This window comes from Colobus angolensis, unplaced genomic scaffold (assembly GCF_000951035.1).
Source record: "Colobus angolensis palliatus isolate OR3802 unplaced genomic scaffold, Cang.pa_1.0 Scaffold164, whole genome shotgun sequence".
NCBI classification, from domain to species: domain Eukaryota; kingdom Metazoa; phylum Chordata; class Mammalia; order Primates; family Cercopithecidae; genus Colobus; species Colobus angolensis.
The window spans coordinates 1,007,067-1,023,706 of record NW_012114755.1 but is presented as its reverse complement, the minus strand read 5'-3'; the positions used below and the strand labels follow the sequence as shown (position 1 = coordinate 1,023,706).

Here is a 16,640-nt window from a genome sequence, read left to right as displayed (position 1 = left end):
AGGTTCAAATGCTAATGTAACTGAAAGCTATGAGACCTTAAAGAAGTCACTTAAATTCTCCAGATCTCAGTTCTCTCCTCTGCAAAACAGAGATACAACAACACTTGCTTGTACCCAATCCTACCCAGTTGGGTACAGATATTTAAATGTGCATAAAATATTTTGGAGGTTGCATTTACCTCCAAAAGCCCACAGAACTTCACTAAGATTGAAACTTGATGTAGGCAAATTCTCATAACCATGTAGGAGGGGATCCCAGCATGAAATGTAGACGACAACAAAATAATCTAACTGCATTGCAAATGTATGAAACAAACTCAGTGAAAAGAGTGGGAGGAAAGGTGTTGACATAAGTAACTTTGTAAATAAGTGGAATTTATAAGACTAAAGGCAAAAGGAACTGTGCACAAAAACTGTACTTTAGTTGATAAAGTTATTTCCTATAGAGGTATACATTAATAATAGGAATATACATGTATACTGGAATTGAACAATTAGGTAAATGGATGGTGTATGGTGAAGGCCAGGTTTCTTACTGTTAGTGTGAGTATTTACAGATAAGCAAGAGGAGGAAGCTAGAATGATCCGTGTGGAATGGATTAGAATTGGATGATCAGTATGAAGTCACGTTTAGCACATATAGATACAGATGGTTATATAGAGAAATATTTATAGTTACGGGTATATACAAAGATAAACATGGTTATGCATATACAGTCAGCTGTCCATATCCAGGGGTTCTGCATCCATGGATTCAACCAACCACGGATTGAAAATATTTGGAAAAAAATATGGATGTTCGCATCTGTACTGAATATGTACAGACTTTTCTTACCATTATTCCCTAAAAATATAGCATAACAACTATTTATATTAGCATTTACATAGTATTAGGTATTATAAGTAATCTAGAGATGATTTAAAGTATACAAGAGGATTAGCATAGGTTATATGCAAATACTATATACCATGTTACATAAGGGATTTGGGCATCTGTGGATTTTGGTATCTGCGGGGAGTGGGGTGCTGGAACCAGTCCCCCACAGATAATGAGGATATTTCCTTTCTCTGTCAGCTAAGAAGGCTTAAAAGAAGTCATACCCCAGTAGCAATGAGCACATCTCACACCCACATCTTGATTCTAATACCATTGTCCAATAAAAGGAACCAGGAGAGCCTAGTAATACTTTTGGAGAAATGGATGATACTAGGACTGGGACGGAAACTACACAAGATAGGCCTGGTGCATCTAATAGGCCCAGAAAGTAAAGATGTGAATGCACACACACACACTCAAGCTCCACCACCACCAGCATATACACACACAATGATGAAGGTATGTCAAAGGGACACAGGAGTCAACTGAATGAATGCCCAAAGCTGGAACAATTCAAGTAAGAACATAAAGGTGTAGTGGATTATAACTCAAAGTATGAAATAAACAGCCATAAGTCTATGCTGATATAAATAAGTAAAGGGGAGAAAAGAGACAAATGTCCCTGGCAGAAAAGTTCTAAACAATGTATGTAGATTCTCTGCCTTCAAGGAGGGGGAGCATAACTTCCCACTCTGTAAGTGTGGGCTGCCCATAGTGACTTCCTTCCAAAGAGAACAGTATGGAAAGGGGGAAAAAGGAATAAGTTTACAATGGAGAAACTTGAAAAATACTACCTACACCAGAAGATCAAGGTCATAATCAACAGCAATAAACTATGTTGATCGTACATACCATGGATAAGATGTGATGAACACGGCACTTTACCTCTGTGATCTTCCTCCCAAAAAGCCATAACCCCAGTCTAACCATGAGAAAAAAAAAATCAGACAAATTCCAATAGAGGGGCATTCTCCAAAACACCTGACCAGCATTCTTCAAACTTTCAAGATGATCATAAACAAGGGAAATCTGAGGAACTGTAACATCTATGAAGGGCCTAAGGAGACATGATGACTATATGTAACCTGGTACCCTGGATCAGAAAAATGACATTAGGTAAAAAACTATAGAAATCTAAATAAGGTATGCAGTTTGGCTAATGGTAATCTATTAACATCGTTTCATTATTTTTAACAAATGTACCCTACTAATGTAGGATGTCAAGGGAAACTGGTCGTAGGATAGACAGGAACTCTAGGTACTATCTTGGCAATATTTCTGTAAAGCTAAAGATGTTTTAAAACATAAAGCCTACTTTTAAAAACCCTTTGAGGACTGCAGACACTACATAGATTCTGGGGTGGACGTGTTAAGACGCTGTGATAACATCCTAGGTCGGGCTCAGCTCTGCCTCCTGCTGGCTGTGGATTCTCAGAAATGCCCCAAGCCTCTGTCAACCTGTCTCATTATATTTAAAATGGGGAGAATGATAACTACAACATGGGGTATGTTAAGATTTAAATTACATGTTGTTTGCAAAGTAATTAGTCAAAGTTCAAGGCACTGTGCAAATACTTTATCATTGTTATTATCATCCTCTGTGAATGTTCCCACGTCACTCCATGCTGGTCACTCAAGACTGCAGTCATAGCTTCATCTTTAACTTCTCTCCCACACACTCCCCACTTCACCAGACAGTCAGTCAGTTGCCAAGTCCTTCTGCATCTGCTTTAATGGATCCTGGAATATTCCAACCTCATTGTTTTTCTCATATAATCTAATCAACCCTTGGAGTGCTACCCTCTCCTTACCCAGGCATACTGATTTCTATGAATATTTTTAGGCTCACTTTTTAGGTCACTCAGACAAAATGCCACTTCTATCATCAAGTTTTTCCTGATCCTTTTTTCTGACCTGCAGGACTATTTCTTCCACAGAACTCCCCTGTGACGGCACTGATCGTGTTGTAGCTTATATAGAAGCTGTCTGAAGACTCCCTACAAGAGCCTGGAGATAGGATCAGGGTCTGATTACTCTGCGTAACCTCACCATGCCCAGCACAGAGCTGGCATAGGGCTGGCCCTCCATGGGCCCATCATGTGGGTGAAGTCACAAGGAGGAGAGCTGGCCCAAGGTAAAAAGAACCTGCTATCAAGAGGCACTGTCCCGCAAAGAAGAGGGTTGCCTCAGGCCAAGGCTGGCCCACCACCTATCAGAGACATGGTAGAGAGAAGGGCTGATGGCCAGGCGTGGTGGCTCACATCTATAACCCCAACACTGGGAGGCTGAAGCGAGTGAATCCCATGAGCCCAGGAGTTCGAGATGAGTCTGGGTCACATGATGAAGCCCCAACTCTACCAAAAAAAAAAAAAAAAAACTAGCCAGGCGTGGTGGTATGTGCCTGTGGTACCAACTACTTGGGAGGCTGAGGTGGGAAGGGAGACTGAGTCTAGGAGACTGAGGCTGCAGTGAGCTGAGATTGCACCACTGTATTCCAGCCTGGGTAACAGAGTGAGATCCTGTCTTCAAAAAGAAAGAGGGGGATACTGAGTAAGGGACCCTGAGGCCCAATAGCCCCCAGGATTCTGTAAGTGGGAAGGAGCAGCTGGGCTGTGCCTGTGTGTCCTGTCTTGTCTTATGCCACCCTCAGGATGTGATAGGAATGACCCCACTTTTGAGGAAGAGCAACCTCCTGACTCAGAGAGCAGCCAAGCCAGGGCCGGGCCATTCTCTAGCAGAAAGAAGGGAGGGGGACACTCAGGCCAAAAGGAGAAGAAAGCCCAGTCCTCTGCCTCATCCAGTTCAGTCTGTGTCCCCAGGGCCATGGAGTGACACCTTCAGCTGATGACCTGCTCACATTTAGGGTCCTCAGTGCTAGGGGCTGGAGCAAGGCCAGCAGGGAGGCAGGACTGTGGGGCAGCTGCCCTGGCTGTGGGTGTGAGCTCCTACTGTGATGCACAGGGAGGAGATTGGGCACAGCCCAGACTGGGGCTTCCAGGGTTGGCTGAGCATGATCAGCCCAGGGACAACGGAGTCTCTGCTGAGAGACAAACAAACCCCCATCTACCCCAGACTTGCACATTGGCCATTTTGTCAGTTATGTTCACAGGTGACTGACACAGCTCATGAGTCATGTCCTCCAGGAAGCCCTTCCAGATCCACTTCACACCTCTGTCACCCAGTGCCCAAGTAAAACAACAACAACAAGGAGTTCCCCCGTGGAGATCCACCCTGTGCCCTCCATGTTCTCACAGCTGCTATAGCCCAGTTACAACAGTTCACTTGCCTGCCTCGCCCACCAAACTATAGGGCCCAGGGAGGTGAAGCCATGTCTAATTTATCCCAGTCTCCAAGACCCAGCTCAGCTTCTGGCGCAAATAGGTATTCAATGTTTGCAGAAGGAAGGACAAAAGGATGGAAGGAAAGAAGGAAGGAAGAGAGAGACGAATGTTGAAGATGCAATCCAATGAAGCAGAGAAGATAAAAGTTGAATTAAACCAATTTTAGAGTTTTTTTTAAAAAAAACACTGAGGTCCACTCCATGATCAGGAATTCCAGTTAATAATTTATAAGGAAGAGATTTTTGTGTGCCATTCACACTGGTCTTTCTAACATTGTTTTGAGCTTATTTCAGTAAATATTTGGGGATTTTTTTTTTGTAAAATGGGTGTAATTTTCCTAATACAAGTGTGCAACAACAAAAGAAGTTGCCTGCATGCCAGTTCAAATTGTTCTGTATAAGGGTGCTCTTTAAAGACACAGAGTTATCCTAGAAACTTCATTCTTTTTTATTTGAAATTTTAAGTCAAGTCCTTTATAAAGACCATAGCAGTGCAAAATGATATACTTTTTAAAAAACTGTGGAATGTAACATGTTTGAAAATTTTAATTTTCTTTATGTGTGAAGACATGTAAAGTATGGAAGGAAACCAACCATCAAAACTAACTTTTTGTAGATAGCCATTACATTTCTTTGTGTGTGTGTGTGTGTGTTTTGTTGTTGTTGTTTGAGACGGAGTCTCACTCTGTTGCCCAGGCCTGAGTGCAGTGGTGTGATCTCGGCTCACTGTAAGCTCCACCTACTGTTTCAATGCCAGCATGTATTCTACAAGAGATTTGTTTCATAAATTAATTGATTTAAAAGTAGTGCCAGTGTTACACTTTCATATGTACATATATATACACATGAATATAATATATATATTTAGGTAGTAAAATCCTAAAACAAAAGCCAAAAACTCACTGAGGCCCGGGAAAGGGAAGTGACTCAGTCAGCAGAGGTGCTTGGGCTGGAACCCAGTCTTCTCCCCAGAGAAAAGAGGCAGAAGGTGGGGCCCGTGGGAAGACCTGAGCCCTGTCCTAAGTCCCAGTCTCTCGCGGGGGCAGTAGGCAGGAGTAGCTGGGTGGATCGGGCCTGGGGAACCCCAGCTCTTACCAGGCCACACGGGGCGTTCTGCAATGTCACGGTGAAGGTGCCCGAAGAGCGGCTCTTGGCCAGGATGTACTGACACGTGGCGGGGAACGTGTACCGGCGGCCATCAAAGGTTGTGAAGTGAATGTCACCAGTCACTGAGCACTCAGCTGAGAGGTAAAGAAAGACCACTGACTGACGGGAGCTGCCCCAGGGGAACTCTGCCCTGCAAGCTCCAAGCATGAGGAGGACACAGCACCCTGCCCTCCAGAATAAGAGCAGTGTAAGGAATGAGGCCTGGCCTCTGAGAGCCCAGGGCAGTGGGAGACACAGGCCTGTTCCCAGAGAACTCTCTGAAGACAGGCACAGCCCTGCCCTGGGGGTCTCCCTCGGAGGGGAGACCAGGGCCTGGCCTTGAGGACCAGCCTTAGTCCAAGTCCTCCTAGTTCAGGAAGGTCCTTAGATATACGGAACCCATGGAAAACCCTTCTCCTTCTGGAAAACCCTTCCTGGCAGGGGCTGGAGCCAGACTTTAATCCAGCAAAGTGATTCTGAGGAAACAGGGGCCCGGGCTTAGCCAATGGAACTGAGTGACACCCCCACCCACAGCAAGCCTGGTCCCCAGAGATTCCTTGCCCAAAAACCAGACTGGGGAAGGGAGTCTAGTACAAGGTGGGGGTCAGACATACCTGGGCAGACAGCTGTGCTGCACTCCCACTTGCCTGCGGTGCATGTGCTAAAACATAGAGACCGTGGAGGCAAAAGGTCACCCCTCCAGGCCTGGGCTAGATGCTGGGAAACTGCAGGGCCCACAGCCCTCAGTCTTCCCATCTCTAAAATGGGTGGTAGAGATTTCCCCCATGGATTGGATCTAATGAGATTCCCCTGGGACTCAAAGGTACTGAGTGAGTGCCCTGACGCCAGCCATTAGCACTCCTAGACCCCAGATGGGCAGCCCTGGTGGAAAGCCTCAGTGGCCATGCCCCACACCCCGCTTCCCAGCAGCAGACACAGACCAAGCATTGCAGTCTTCCTTCACCACAGAGCCAGGTGGGTACAGAGTCCCGTGAAACTCACAGGGACAGTCAGCTGGTGCCACGCAGCCCCCATCCTCGAAGATGAGCCCTAGAGTGACAGCAAAGGGCCAATTAACTCACCTCTGCCCCTGTTCACAAACCATTTGTGGCTCCCCAGGGCCTGCGATAAAGATCCCCTTGTCTAACTTCTTTCATCTCCGAACCCACTTCCAAACTTTCTCCTCCATAAATCCTTGGCTCAGGCCAGAAGTGAGCACCTGATGAAAGAATCCCACCTCTAGACCTTTGCTCAGAGAACTGCCCACAACCCCATTCCCAACCTGCACACGAGCTTCTCTTTACCACCTCTCAAAAGCCTGTCACCGCATCGAAAACAGCTTAGGTACCAGGCACCACCTCCTCCAGGAATGACTTCCCTGACAACCTCTCCCCATTCTAACTTCCTGTAATTTTTCTTGTCTGAACCCCTGAGCTGGCCTTCACCACATCATACCCTAGACTGGTCATATGAGAGTCATATCTCTGAAACCAGATTCTGGTTCCAAAAGTCAATGCCTTTATCTTTATATTTTTTATCTCAACCATCCTCCTAGCCAAGTGAGTTGCACACTGTAGATATGCTGCAAATTTATACACTGAAAAACAGATACAGTCCCCATACATAGATCAATGCTTAAACAAATGTATGTGTATATATAAACCAATGATCTGTTCTCATACACACCTTACAAAGTGCAGTACTGATTAATTTAAATATCCCTATGAAATCAAATGTCTTGATGAATCTCTCAAGAGGCTGCAGTTCTGTCCCCACCCTCACTTCCCTTAAACCATTTATTCATTTGTTAATTGTTTGCTCCCTGCTTCCCTTCCCTTCCCTTCCCTTCCCTTCCTTCCTTCCTTCTTTTTCTTCCTTCCTTCCTCCCTCCCTCTCTCCCTTCCTTCCTTTCTTCCTTCCTTCCTTCCTTCCCTCCCTCCTTCCTCCTTTCTTCTTCCCTTCCTTCCTTCCTTCCTCCCTTCCTCCCTCCCTCCTTTCCTTCCTTCCTTCCACAAACAGGCATCTTCTGAACTCCTGTTTCATGCCCATCTGTACCAGGCCAGAAAGATGGTGCCAGGCACCTACGTCTGCCCCTAGCATACCATTGGGGCAATAGCAGCCATCCACACAGGCGATCTCACTGTCCACGCAGGATGCCCGGGGCTGGCAGGAGGCAGGGCAGCAGGCGATGCACTCATTGTAGGTAAAGGCCTTCTCCTTGCAGTGCACAGCTTGGGAAGGAGGGAGTCCATGGTCTGTCAGTTACTGGCCCCAGCTCTGCCAGGACCCAGCTCCTACCCAAGGCAGTGTGGTGGGGATGGGAGGCAGGGCTTTGATTTTCGTGATTCCCTAGTCCCAGAGGGAGCATTGGATGCCCAGGAAGTTGACAAGGAGAAGGAATTGCAAGGGGAGGCTCCGAGAATCACCCAGGCTAGTCCCTCCCACTCTGAGCCTCAGTTTTTTCATCTGTCACATGGTGATAAAACCTTGGGGCTGAGAGTTCTGACAACTGTGATTCTGAGCAGGACAAGACATTGAGCTGAGGCCTGAGAATGCCACCCACAGCCTGAAGCCCTCCCTGCCCCACTACTGGGCTGCACCTACTGCATTGCCGGAGCTGGGTCCTCCAGCCCTGCAGGGGCCACCCTGCCTGGGCACACGCCCGGGCATACTCCGCAAGTGCCCGGCACCAGGTGGCTTCATCGCCCATTGATCTGTGCAGAGAAACCAAGGGTATCACTGGAACAAAACCCAAAGTGCCACCAGCCCGCCAAATCCCATAGAGACTGCCAGGGCTTCAGGGCACCTCTCCTCTCCACCCAACTGGGAAAGGCTGCCCAGGAAGGCATCTAGGTGAACAGATGCCTAGACTTGAGCCACAAATCCTGGATTCTAGGCCCAGCATTGCCACTAACTTGTTGTGTGACCCTAACAGGGTCCGGCCCCATTTCCAGGCCTCAGTTGAATGGGGTGACTCTGTCCCACTGATGTAGATAAGAATTTCAGAGCCTTGGGAAGCAGATCTGGCAGTGTCTGGGATCACCCGGCTTGGTGGCCCATGTGCTGAGCACTCACCCCAATATGAGAGGGTTCCCCATAGCTCACACCACCCCTACTCACTGGCAGAGATCACTGGTACAACTGGCTGTGAAGGGCAGAGGGCTGACATAGGCATGGCAGGCATCAAACGGGGGCCGCAGTAGAGCCTCACACTGCTCATACACGCCCTAGAGCAAGGGACCAGGAGCCAGGGCTAGGGGCTGGCAAAGCCACACACAGCCCCACAGAGAACCCCAACTTGAACTGGAGAAAAAGGGAGAGGAGGGCAGCGAAGAGAGGGATAGGGCCAAGGGCACCAGCCAGTCAGGTCCCACAGCCAGTGGCTTTCGAAGAATTGGATAGCAAGTCAGGCTCTAGGGTGGGGGAGTCTTTCCCCAAGCTCCAGACCTGCATGGTTCCTGGGTTCTGCTGCAGGCACGGTGGGCGAGGCAGGGAGGAGGTTGTGGGCCCTGGAGGCTGGTTAGGGGCCTGCTCCTGCCAGCTGTGCACAAACTCAACCACGTCGTCAGTCAGCTTCCCTGGAGGAGGGAACTGACATCACGGTGGGGCAGCAATGGGGTTGGGTATACAGGAGGGACAGAAGGCTCTAAGGGAAAGCAGATCCCAAGGGATGGGTAGGGAGTTCTGAAGAATCCAGTCTCCTGAGCTCCCATCCCAATCAGGCTTTCCCAACTGAGCCATTCTCCTAAAAAAGCTGTTTGGTAGTAATAGCCAAGAATGCTCAGGAACCTGTATTAGCTCCCTATGGCTCCAAACTCAGGGGATGCAGCACCACGCACTGGAAAGAGAACTGGCGTGTGAGCCTGAACAAGTTCCTGTGTGTCTCTGAGCCTCATATTTGCCATAGGGAACATAATCTCCCAGTGAGATTGATGCAAGGACTACTTGAGATGATGCATGTAAAGTGTTTAGTATGGTGTAGGTGTTCAAAAGGGGTCACGACCCTTCTGGCCAGAGCCACCATGATTTGGCCCTGAACGCTTCACTCACTTCCTACCACTCCTCCATAGGTGTCTTTAGCTGGGCCAGTTCTCTTCCTGGCTGTCTCTAGCCCTCTGTTCCCTGCCTACCCACCCCATCCCCCACATTGCAGGGTCAATCCCACCTGCAAAGTGTCCATTAGATACCTACACAACCCTAGTGGGAATTCTTATTATGACTATTTTTGCAGATGAGGAACCTGAGGTTGACAGTAGTTTAAGAACATGCCCAAGGACACACATTTGTTAGGAAGGGGCCTTTGGGCTTCCACGGGGTCTTTCATACCATGACCATGACCCCAGGGCTCTGTTCCAAGTCCCCTCCAACTCCTCCCAGCCTGATCTGTCCCCCAATCCCCACCAACACCTCTCAGAGGCCACCTGTCTGCACCTCACCATATCTGGTCACCAGATCATCCTGGGGGTCAGCATTGTTGTTCCCACACAGCCCGTGGGTCCAGCCCAGGAACTCTGGACTCATCTTGATGTAGACAGCCGAGGCACCATCCCAGGCCAGCGTGAAGGCTGATTGATGCCGCACGATGACGTAGCCGGCAAGCTGCTGCAGACGCACGCTCCCCATTACATGCGGCAGTTGGACCCTGCAGGGCACATCCCAGAGCTTCAGGGTATCCACAACCCCTCCACTAACCCAGTCTCTTCACCGAAAGAACACCTAGTCCCTACCCCTTGATCCAAGGCTCCCACTTCCCCTCCCCTTGAATTCCCAGAATTCCAGGTGCCTGGAAGTATACCAGTAGACATGGATTCCTTTGTCTTTAGATGTTTTTTAAAATGGCAATTTCCCGGGCAGGAATAAATCTTAGAGTGAGTGACTCCAAGTTCCCTTCTCCCAGACAGGATAGAATATAAGCAAACATCTGCTTTATTTTTTTGGTGGGGAGCAGGAACCAAGTGGAAACAGAAGCCAAGAGAGGAGGAAAACTGGGAGTGCAAGAAAAGATGGTGGGCTCCAGCAGCCTTGACCACTTTCCCAGTTTTTCTGGTACAGGGACCCCTAGCCAATCTGGAATTTGGCAGCCTTCAACTCAGCAAAATATCAGGAAAGGGAAACAAAAGTAGTGTCTAACTAGCCACAAGACCCATTTACCAACTCTTCATTCACAGGAGAAACCTATAGGCCATCAATTTTACACTCAGCCCCAGAACAATTGGTTTGTTACCCAGTTTCCAGATCTGAAGCAGAAGATGAAGACAGGGAAAAGTGTCATTACAGGAAGACTCCATGACAGCAACAAGAAGTGACAGTGGACATCAAGGAAAGGAAAGGAAAGAACAGTGAGGAAGAGATGCAAGAAAGATTTCACAAAGGACCACAGTTGTGGCAATTTAGTGTGGGAGCAAGGGGTTCCCACTCCTCTGGTGGTCCCCCAGTCATCCCTGATGGCCCAGCAAGATAACTGACATTCACAATGACCCTGTGTCATCAGAAATGGGTAAAAGTGTGCTCAGAATCTGCTGAGAGGAGGTAGAAATTGCATGATCCATTTGGGAAGATTTTGGGAGGGAAAAGTAAGTGTGCTTATTATGATAAACTCTCAACTCACTGGAAAACTCTATTTTCCTGAAAGCCTGCTGTCTGGAAATCCGCAAGATCTGAGAGTTCCAGGGGGAAAAAAAATCATTCTGCAGACCCTACTGGCAAGAAACCCAGTGATCTGCCCGTATGCTTCCGCCCTGATGGTGGAAATTGCTGTTTGTCCCCAGAAAACAATTTCCTTTGGGCTTGAGAAAAGTGGATGCTCACCCATCCACCACCACCAGTGTCAGAGATAGGACAACTCGACGTGGAAGGTGTTAGAGTTACCTCGTGCCTCCATGGGTGACCTCCTTGGCCAGATGGATCTCCTGCTCACCCGCAAAGAAGAGGCTGACAGCCTTGGAGCAGGTGTAGGGGGAAGAGCCGCACTGCGGGTCATTGTGCACCTGAGTAGGGAGTTCAGAGGCTGGTTTGCAGGCTCCTGCTACGGGCCTGACCCTGAGATTTGCACCTTGTTGAGTTTCCACTAATGCTGATGGCCTGTCCCCTGCATACCAACCACCTTTCCTCTGTGATTTCGTTCAGTCCCTATATATCACAGAGGGGAGGCAATGGATTCACACAGAGGTGAAGTGACTAAGGCCACACACACAGAGAACTAGGAAATCGCAGAGCTGGGATTCTAGCCCAGATCTGGATGGTTCAGATCCTAGGGCTCTTCCCAGTCAATCATTCCATCTCTCTATGCCTATTTCTGAACTTTTTTGTTTATCCTACCCTGGATATCTCTTCAGATTGAAGCCCAACAGATGTATTCCACCATCTCACACTCATACAGAACACAAACACACACATCTATACACACTCCATAAATTTCTCACATGACACTCTCAATATGCACACTATACACACACTCCCCTTTCCCCATGCCCCTGGCAGGTACAGATTGTAGCTTTCCCCTACACCTATAGGCACACATCTCACTCCGGAGCTGCTGTCACACACACACACGTATGCACACACACACACACACACACACACACATCTCCTCTGCCCCTGTTCAGACAGAACCCAGACTTCAAAGGCCATAGACCTAAAGGACAGGGTGGGGTAGACGGGAGAGCTTCCCAGAGCTTATCCCTGCCAGGTGTGGAAACCCTTCCCAGGAACGCATCTTCCACCAGATTACTGTTCAGTGTGATTAAGCAGGCTGGAGCCACTTCAACTACAAGTGGGAACTGCGAAAGCTACCCTATGGTCTAACTAAAGGGTTTTCAAGCTTTTGTGACCACGACCCACAATAAGAAATATACATATAACTAAAAGTTTTACAAAATAATACTAATCCCTATCATGTATAACGCATTCTTACAATATTTTCTATTTTATTTGCCTCATTTTTTTAATGATGGTTGTGATTCGTTAAGTTGATTTTGTAACCCACGAATGTATGGCAATCCATTAGTCTAAGTAATTGTCACACATCCATCATGAAATGATGGATCATGAAAATCTCTGCTATGTGATAGGCCGAGGCAGAGAAAGGAAAATTGGTTGCAGTTCCCTGCCCATCCAGGGCATGGTCCCTAGGGCAGGCTCATAGGTCCATGCCTGAGACAGAAAGCTCACAAATGGCTAGCAGAGGGGAGACACTGAACACTGGGGCCTCCCCACACCCCCAACCCCTTGACCCTAACTCAGTACTGACCAAGGTGCCCTCCAACAGAGCTGGTTCTCCAAAGAGACTTTCCTCCAGGTGGAGGGGTATTGAGCTGTGGCTGAAGGTGGCTCCCGGTTTAGCACACGGACTAGGCATGAAAATCAGGCCTACCTGACAGTGGCTTTCACACATGTGTTCCCTTACTTCACAAACCTTTACTGAGCACCAATCCCGGCACAGAAAGACATGGTCCCTGGCCTAGAAAGCTCAAAGCTGGTAGAGAAAACCAACCCAAAACCAGACCTTTGTAAGAGAAATACAATGACAGGGTCATAATGTGGAACTTTGAGTTACCCAGTGAGGAGCTCCTCAGCCGGCTTAGAAGGTCAGGGGATCCAGGAGGGCTTCTTAGAGGAGGTGACTCTAAACTGAGTCATCCAGGACCTCCATCATTTCTCTGAGGCACTCTTTTCTTTCTTAGCACCCAATGATCTTTTTCCCCAGAATGTTCTCAAGTCTGCCCACACTCTCCTACTCTTCATTTGGCTAACTCCAATTCATTCCTTAGATCCCAACTTAAATGTCACTTTTGTCGGGCACAGTGGCTCACGCCTGTAATCCCAGCACTTTGGGAGGCTGAGTAGGGTGGATCACGAGGTCAGGAGATCAAGACCATCCTGGCTAACACAGTGAAACCCCATCTCTACTAAAAATACAAAAAGAAATTAGCCGGACGTGGTGGTGGGCGCCTGTAGTCCCAGCTACTCGGGAGGCTGAGGCAGGAGAATGGTGTGAACCCAGGAGGCGGAGCTTGCAGTGAACCGAGATGGCGCCACTGCACTCCAGCCTGGGTGACAGAGCAAGACTCCATCTCCAAAAAAAAAAAATGTCACTTTCTCCAGGAAGCTTTCCCAGGTCACCATCCTTCCCAATAAACAAGATTAGGTTTTCAAGACTTGTTCGTTTAGCATTTGGCATTTCTCCTTGGTAGCATTCAGTTGCACTTGAAATGAGTCATCTGATTTGATGTCTTTCTTCATTAGACTATAAGTTCTGTGAGGACAAAGACTATATCTGTGTTGTTGTCTACAGGGCCTCCCACCACCAAACCTTATGCCAGAAGAGAGTACAGTATGCACTTAGTAAATGCTTGATGAATGAGTGGCTCAATGAATGAATGGCCACAGTGAGTGGGTGAGGAAGAGCTGTGGAGCCCCCAGCTCCTTCCAGGTGCAGACTGCCTAGGTGGGAGCTGGGGGGGCGATGCAAGGAGGAAGGTGCCAGTCTCTCTAACTATGACAAGTAGAGCCCAGGCCAGCGCAGCCTCCAGAGCCTAGAGAAGCCTTCCTGAACAGGCATGGCAGGGGAAGCCTCACCTGGATGGAGAAGCTCTGTCCCTCAGGCTCATGGCGCCCCACCAGTGTGTAGCTGCCCTTCCCAGACAGGTAGTAGTAGAGCCCATCAAATGTCTCCACGTGGTGCTGCCCCCACGCCCGGCAAATGCTATCCCTCTCAGGGCCGGCATTGTACACTGAGGGAGAGAAAAGAGAACTCTCTGTGTGGCTACAGTGGGCACCAAGCCAGAGGCCGGTGGGTTCCAGCCCTGGAAGTGCTGCCCACTTTCCCTCTAGCTTTCCTTGCACCAATGGTCCCTTCCCAAGGGTGGGATGGAGCCCAGACCCACCCATCTGGCAGCGCGGTCCAGTGGCATTGAAGCGTCTGCAGTCACAGAAGGCCGGGTGCACACACTCGCCTCCATTGAAGCAGGAGAACAAGTCTGCATGGGAGACACAGAGGCATTGCCCCATCAAGCTGAGATTGCCAGAACCCGGGGAGGCAGCCCTCTCAGGCTTCACAGGACCCAGACCCCCATGACAGGCAGCCCCAGCCCCAACATTCCTCAGCAGCTAGCACAAGCTGGTGCCTCAGACCACAGCCCTGCCCGCTCCCTGGCAGGCAGGTGGGTTGGGGTTGCAGGGCACCTGCCTTCGATGTGCATCAAGTGGGCCCCAGGCCAGCTGCACCTGGGCCTTCAGTTCCTAGAGCTGTTCCTGGTTAGCAAGCCAGGCAGGCGGAACTGAGAATGGGAAGCATGTGGGGTGAGCAGGGGGACTGCCCAGAGATCTGCAGCTGCTGCTCCTCCTCACTCCACACACTCAGGGAAGAGGCCACGGGGATAACCAGGCAACAGAGGAGAGGCCTGTGGCAAGAACAACCATAGATGAAGAGAAGACAAAAGCAGAGCAGAGGGCGGTGAGGAAGGAGCCATGATGTGAGAGGACAGGTGGGAGACACAGGACAGGTGGGGGACACAGGACAGGTGGGAGACACAGGACAGGTGGGGGACACAGGACAGGTGGGAGACACAGGACAGGTGGGAGACACAGGACAGGTGAGGGACACAGGACAGGTGGGATACACAGGACAGGTGAAGGACACAGGACAGGTGGGGGACACAGGACAGGTGGGAGACACAGGACAAGTGAGGGACACAGGACAGGTGAAGGACACAGGACAGGTGGGGGACACAGGACAGGTGAGGGACACAGGACAGGTGGGGGACACAGGACAGGTGAGGGACACAGGACAGGTGAAGGACACAGGAAGGACAGGTGAAGGACACAGGACAGGTGAAGGACACAGGACAGGTGGGAGACACAGGACAGGTGAGGGACACAGGACAGGTGAGGGACACAGGACAGGTGAGGGAGGTAGGAACAGACACAGGACAGGTGGGAGGAAAGGCCACAGACCTAGGACAGGTGAGGCGGGCCATGGACACATGACAGGGAGTGGGGTCTACAGAAAACACAAGATGAAGGGCAATGTCACAGGAAGTAGAAAGAAGCTACAGAACCAGGGTGAGATGGAGGGGGAAACGACCCCGAAATAATGAAGCACAGTTTCACTGGAGTCAGCCTGTGAGAGGGGAGTCCCTGGGCCATGGTCATAGGAACAGGACTCTAGAGAGGAAGCTCCCCTCAGGCAGGGAGGAGAATGCAGAATGGCATGGTGGCCGGGGCCGGGGTGGGTGGAAGGAGACGCCAAGCAGGAAAATGGGGTCATGGAGGCCTGAAGGAATCCCCACCTGCCCTCTGCCCTTTCAGGCCTCTGCCAGGGCTCTCCCATGCACAACCCATGGGCCACAGTGAAGGTGCCACTTACAGGATGGTGCACACTTGGCCCGATGGAGCCGCCTTTCCCAGGAAGACATGGCCACAGAGTCTGGGGCTTCAGCCTGCTTGTGAACACAGGAGGAAGAGAACACATCGAGGGCTGACCTCAGGTCGGGTTCCTGGGCAGGCTTCCTGGTGGCCACAGCCCTGCTTGTTCATCTTCTAGAGGGAGGAGCCCCTGCCCCTCAGTGCCCCAGCCACTCCTCCTCGCCTGGCCCCTCGAGAGGCAGAGGAGAAGGTTAGGCCTGCCCTGGGCTCAGAGGAACAAAGGCTTAGCTCTTACCTTCCCAAGTGGCATCTCAGTGGCAGACCATGAGGCCCGTAGCTAGAACACATCCCCTCCCCTCCATGCCCCAATACCTGCCAGCCTCCTCTTTTTCCCTTTCTCCCAGTAAACCCTCGTGTCCTCCACAGCCTCACACACCATCCCCTTGTCTGGGTAAGGAGCATGAGGCAGAGCTAAGGAACAAAGGCAGCCCCTCACCCCAAGTCAGGTGAACATCTCACCCTCACAGCCACCCCCACCCCAAACTTCCTTTGGGGCTCTTCCAAGAACAGCAAAACCAGCAGCCCACAGACCAACACCCCCTGTCCTCACAACTCACCTCCCACAGACCAACACCCCTGTCCTCACAACTCAGTTCCCACAGACCAACACCCGCTGTCCTCACAACTCAGCTCCTACAGACCAACACCCGCTGTCCTCACAATTCAGCTCCCACAGACCAACACCCGCTGTCCTCACAATTCAGCTCCCACAGACCAACACCCGCTGTCCTCACAATTCAGCTCCCACAGACCAACACCTGCTGTCCTCACAATTCAGCTCCCACAATCCAACACCCGCTATCCTCACAATTCAGCTCCCACAGACCAACACCCCCTGTCCTTATAACTCAG

The 16,640-nt window shown here is 49.9% G+C and overlaps 1 protein-coding gene across 1 annotated transcript in view; it reads right to left on the bottom strand.

Annotated features, from left to right (window-relative positions):
- Positions 1-16,640, bottom strand: part of OTOG (otogelin) — a 104,230-nt gene that overhangs the window by 82,213 nt on the left and 5,377 nt on the right. Inside the window, exons 4-15 of the mRNA XM_011937439.1 lie at positions 15,730-15,805; positions 14,249-14,341; positions 13,941-14,095; positions 11,232-11,350; positions 9,800-10,005; positions 8,811-8,941; positions 8,484-8,590; positions 7,968-8,077; positions 7,466-7,594; positions 6,305-6,413; positions 5,978-6,024; positions 5,313-5,458 (exon numbers count right to left, since the gene is read on the bottom strand). Of these exons, the coding sequence (XP_011792829.1) occupies positions 5,313-5,458; positions 5,978-6,024; positions 6,305-6,413; positions 7,466-7,594; positions 7,968-8,077; positions 8,484-8,590; positions 8,811-8,941; positions 9,800-10,005; positions 11,232-11,350; positions 13,941-14,095; positions 14,249-14,341; positions 15,730-15,805 (1,428 nt within the window). The remainder of the gene's footprint in view (positions 1-5,312; positions 5,459-5,977; positions 6,025-6,304; positions 6,414-7,465; positions 7,595-7,967; positions 8,078-8,483; positions 8,591-8,810; positions 8,942-9,799; positions 10,006-11,231; positions 11,351-13,940; positions 14,096-14,248; positions 14,342-15,729; positions 15,806-16,640) is intronic.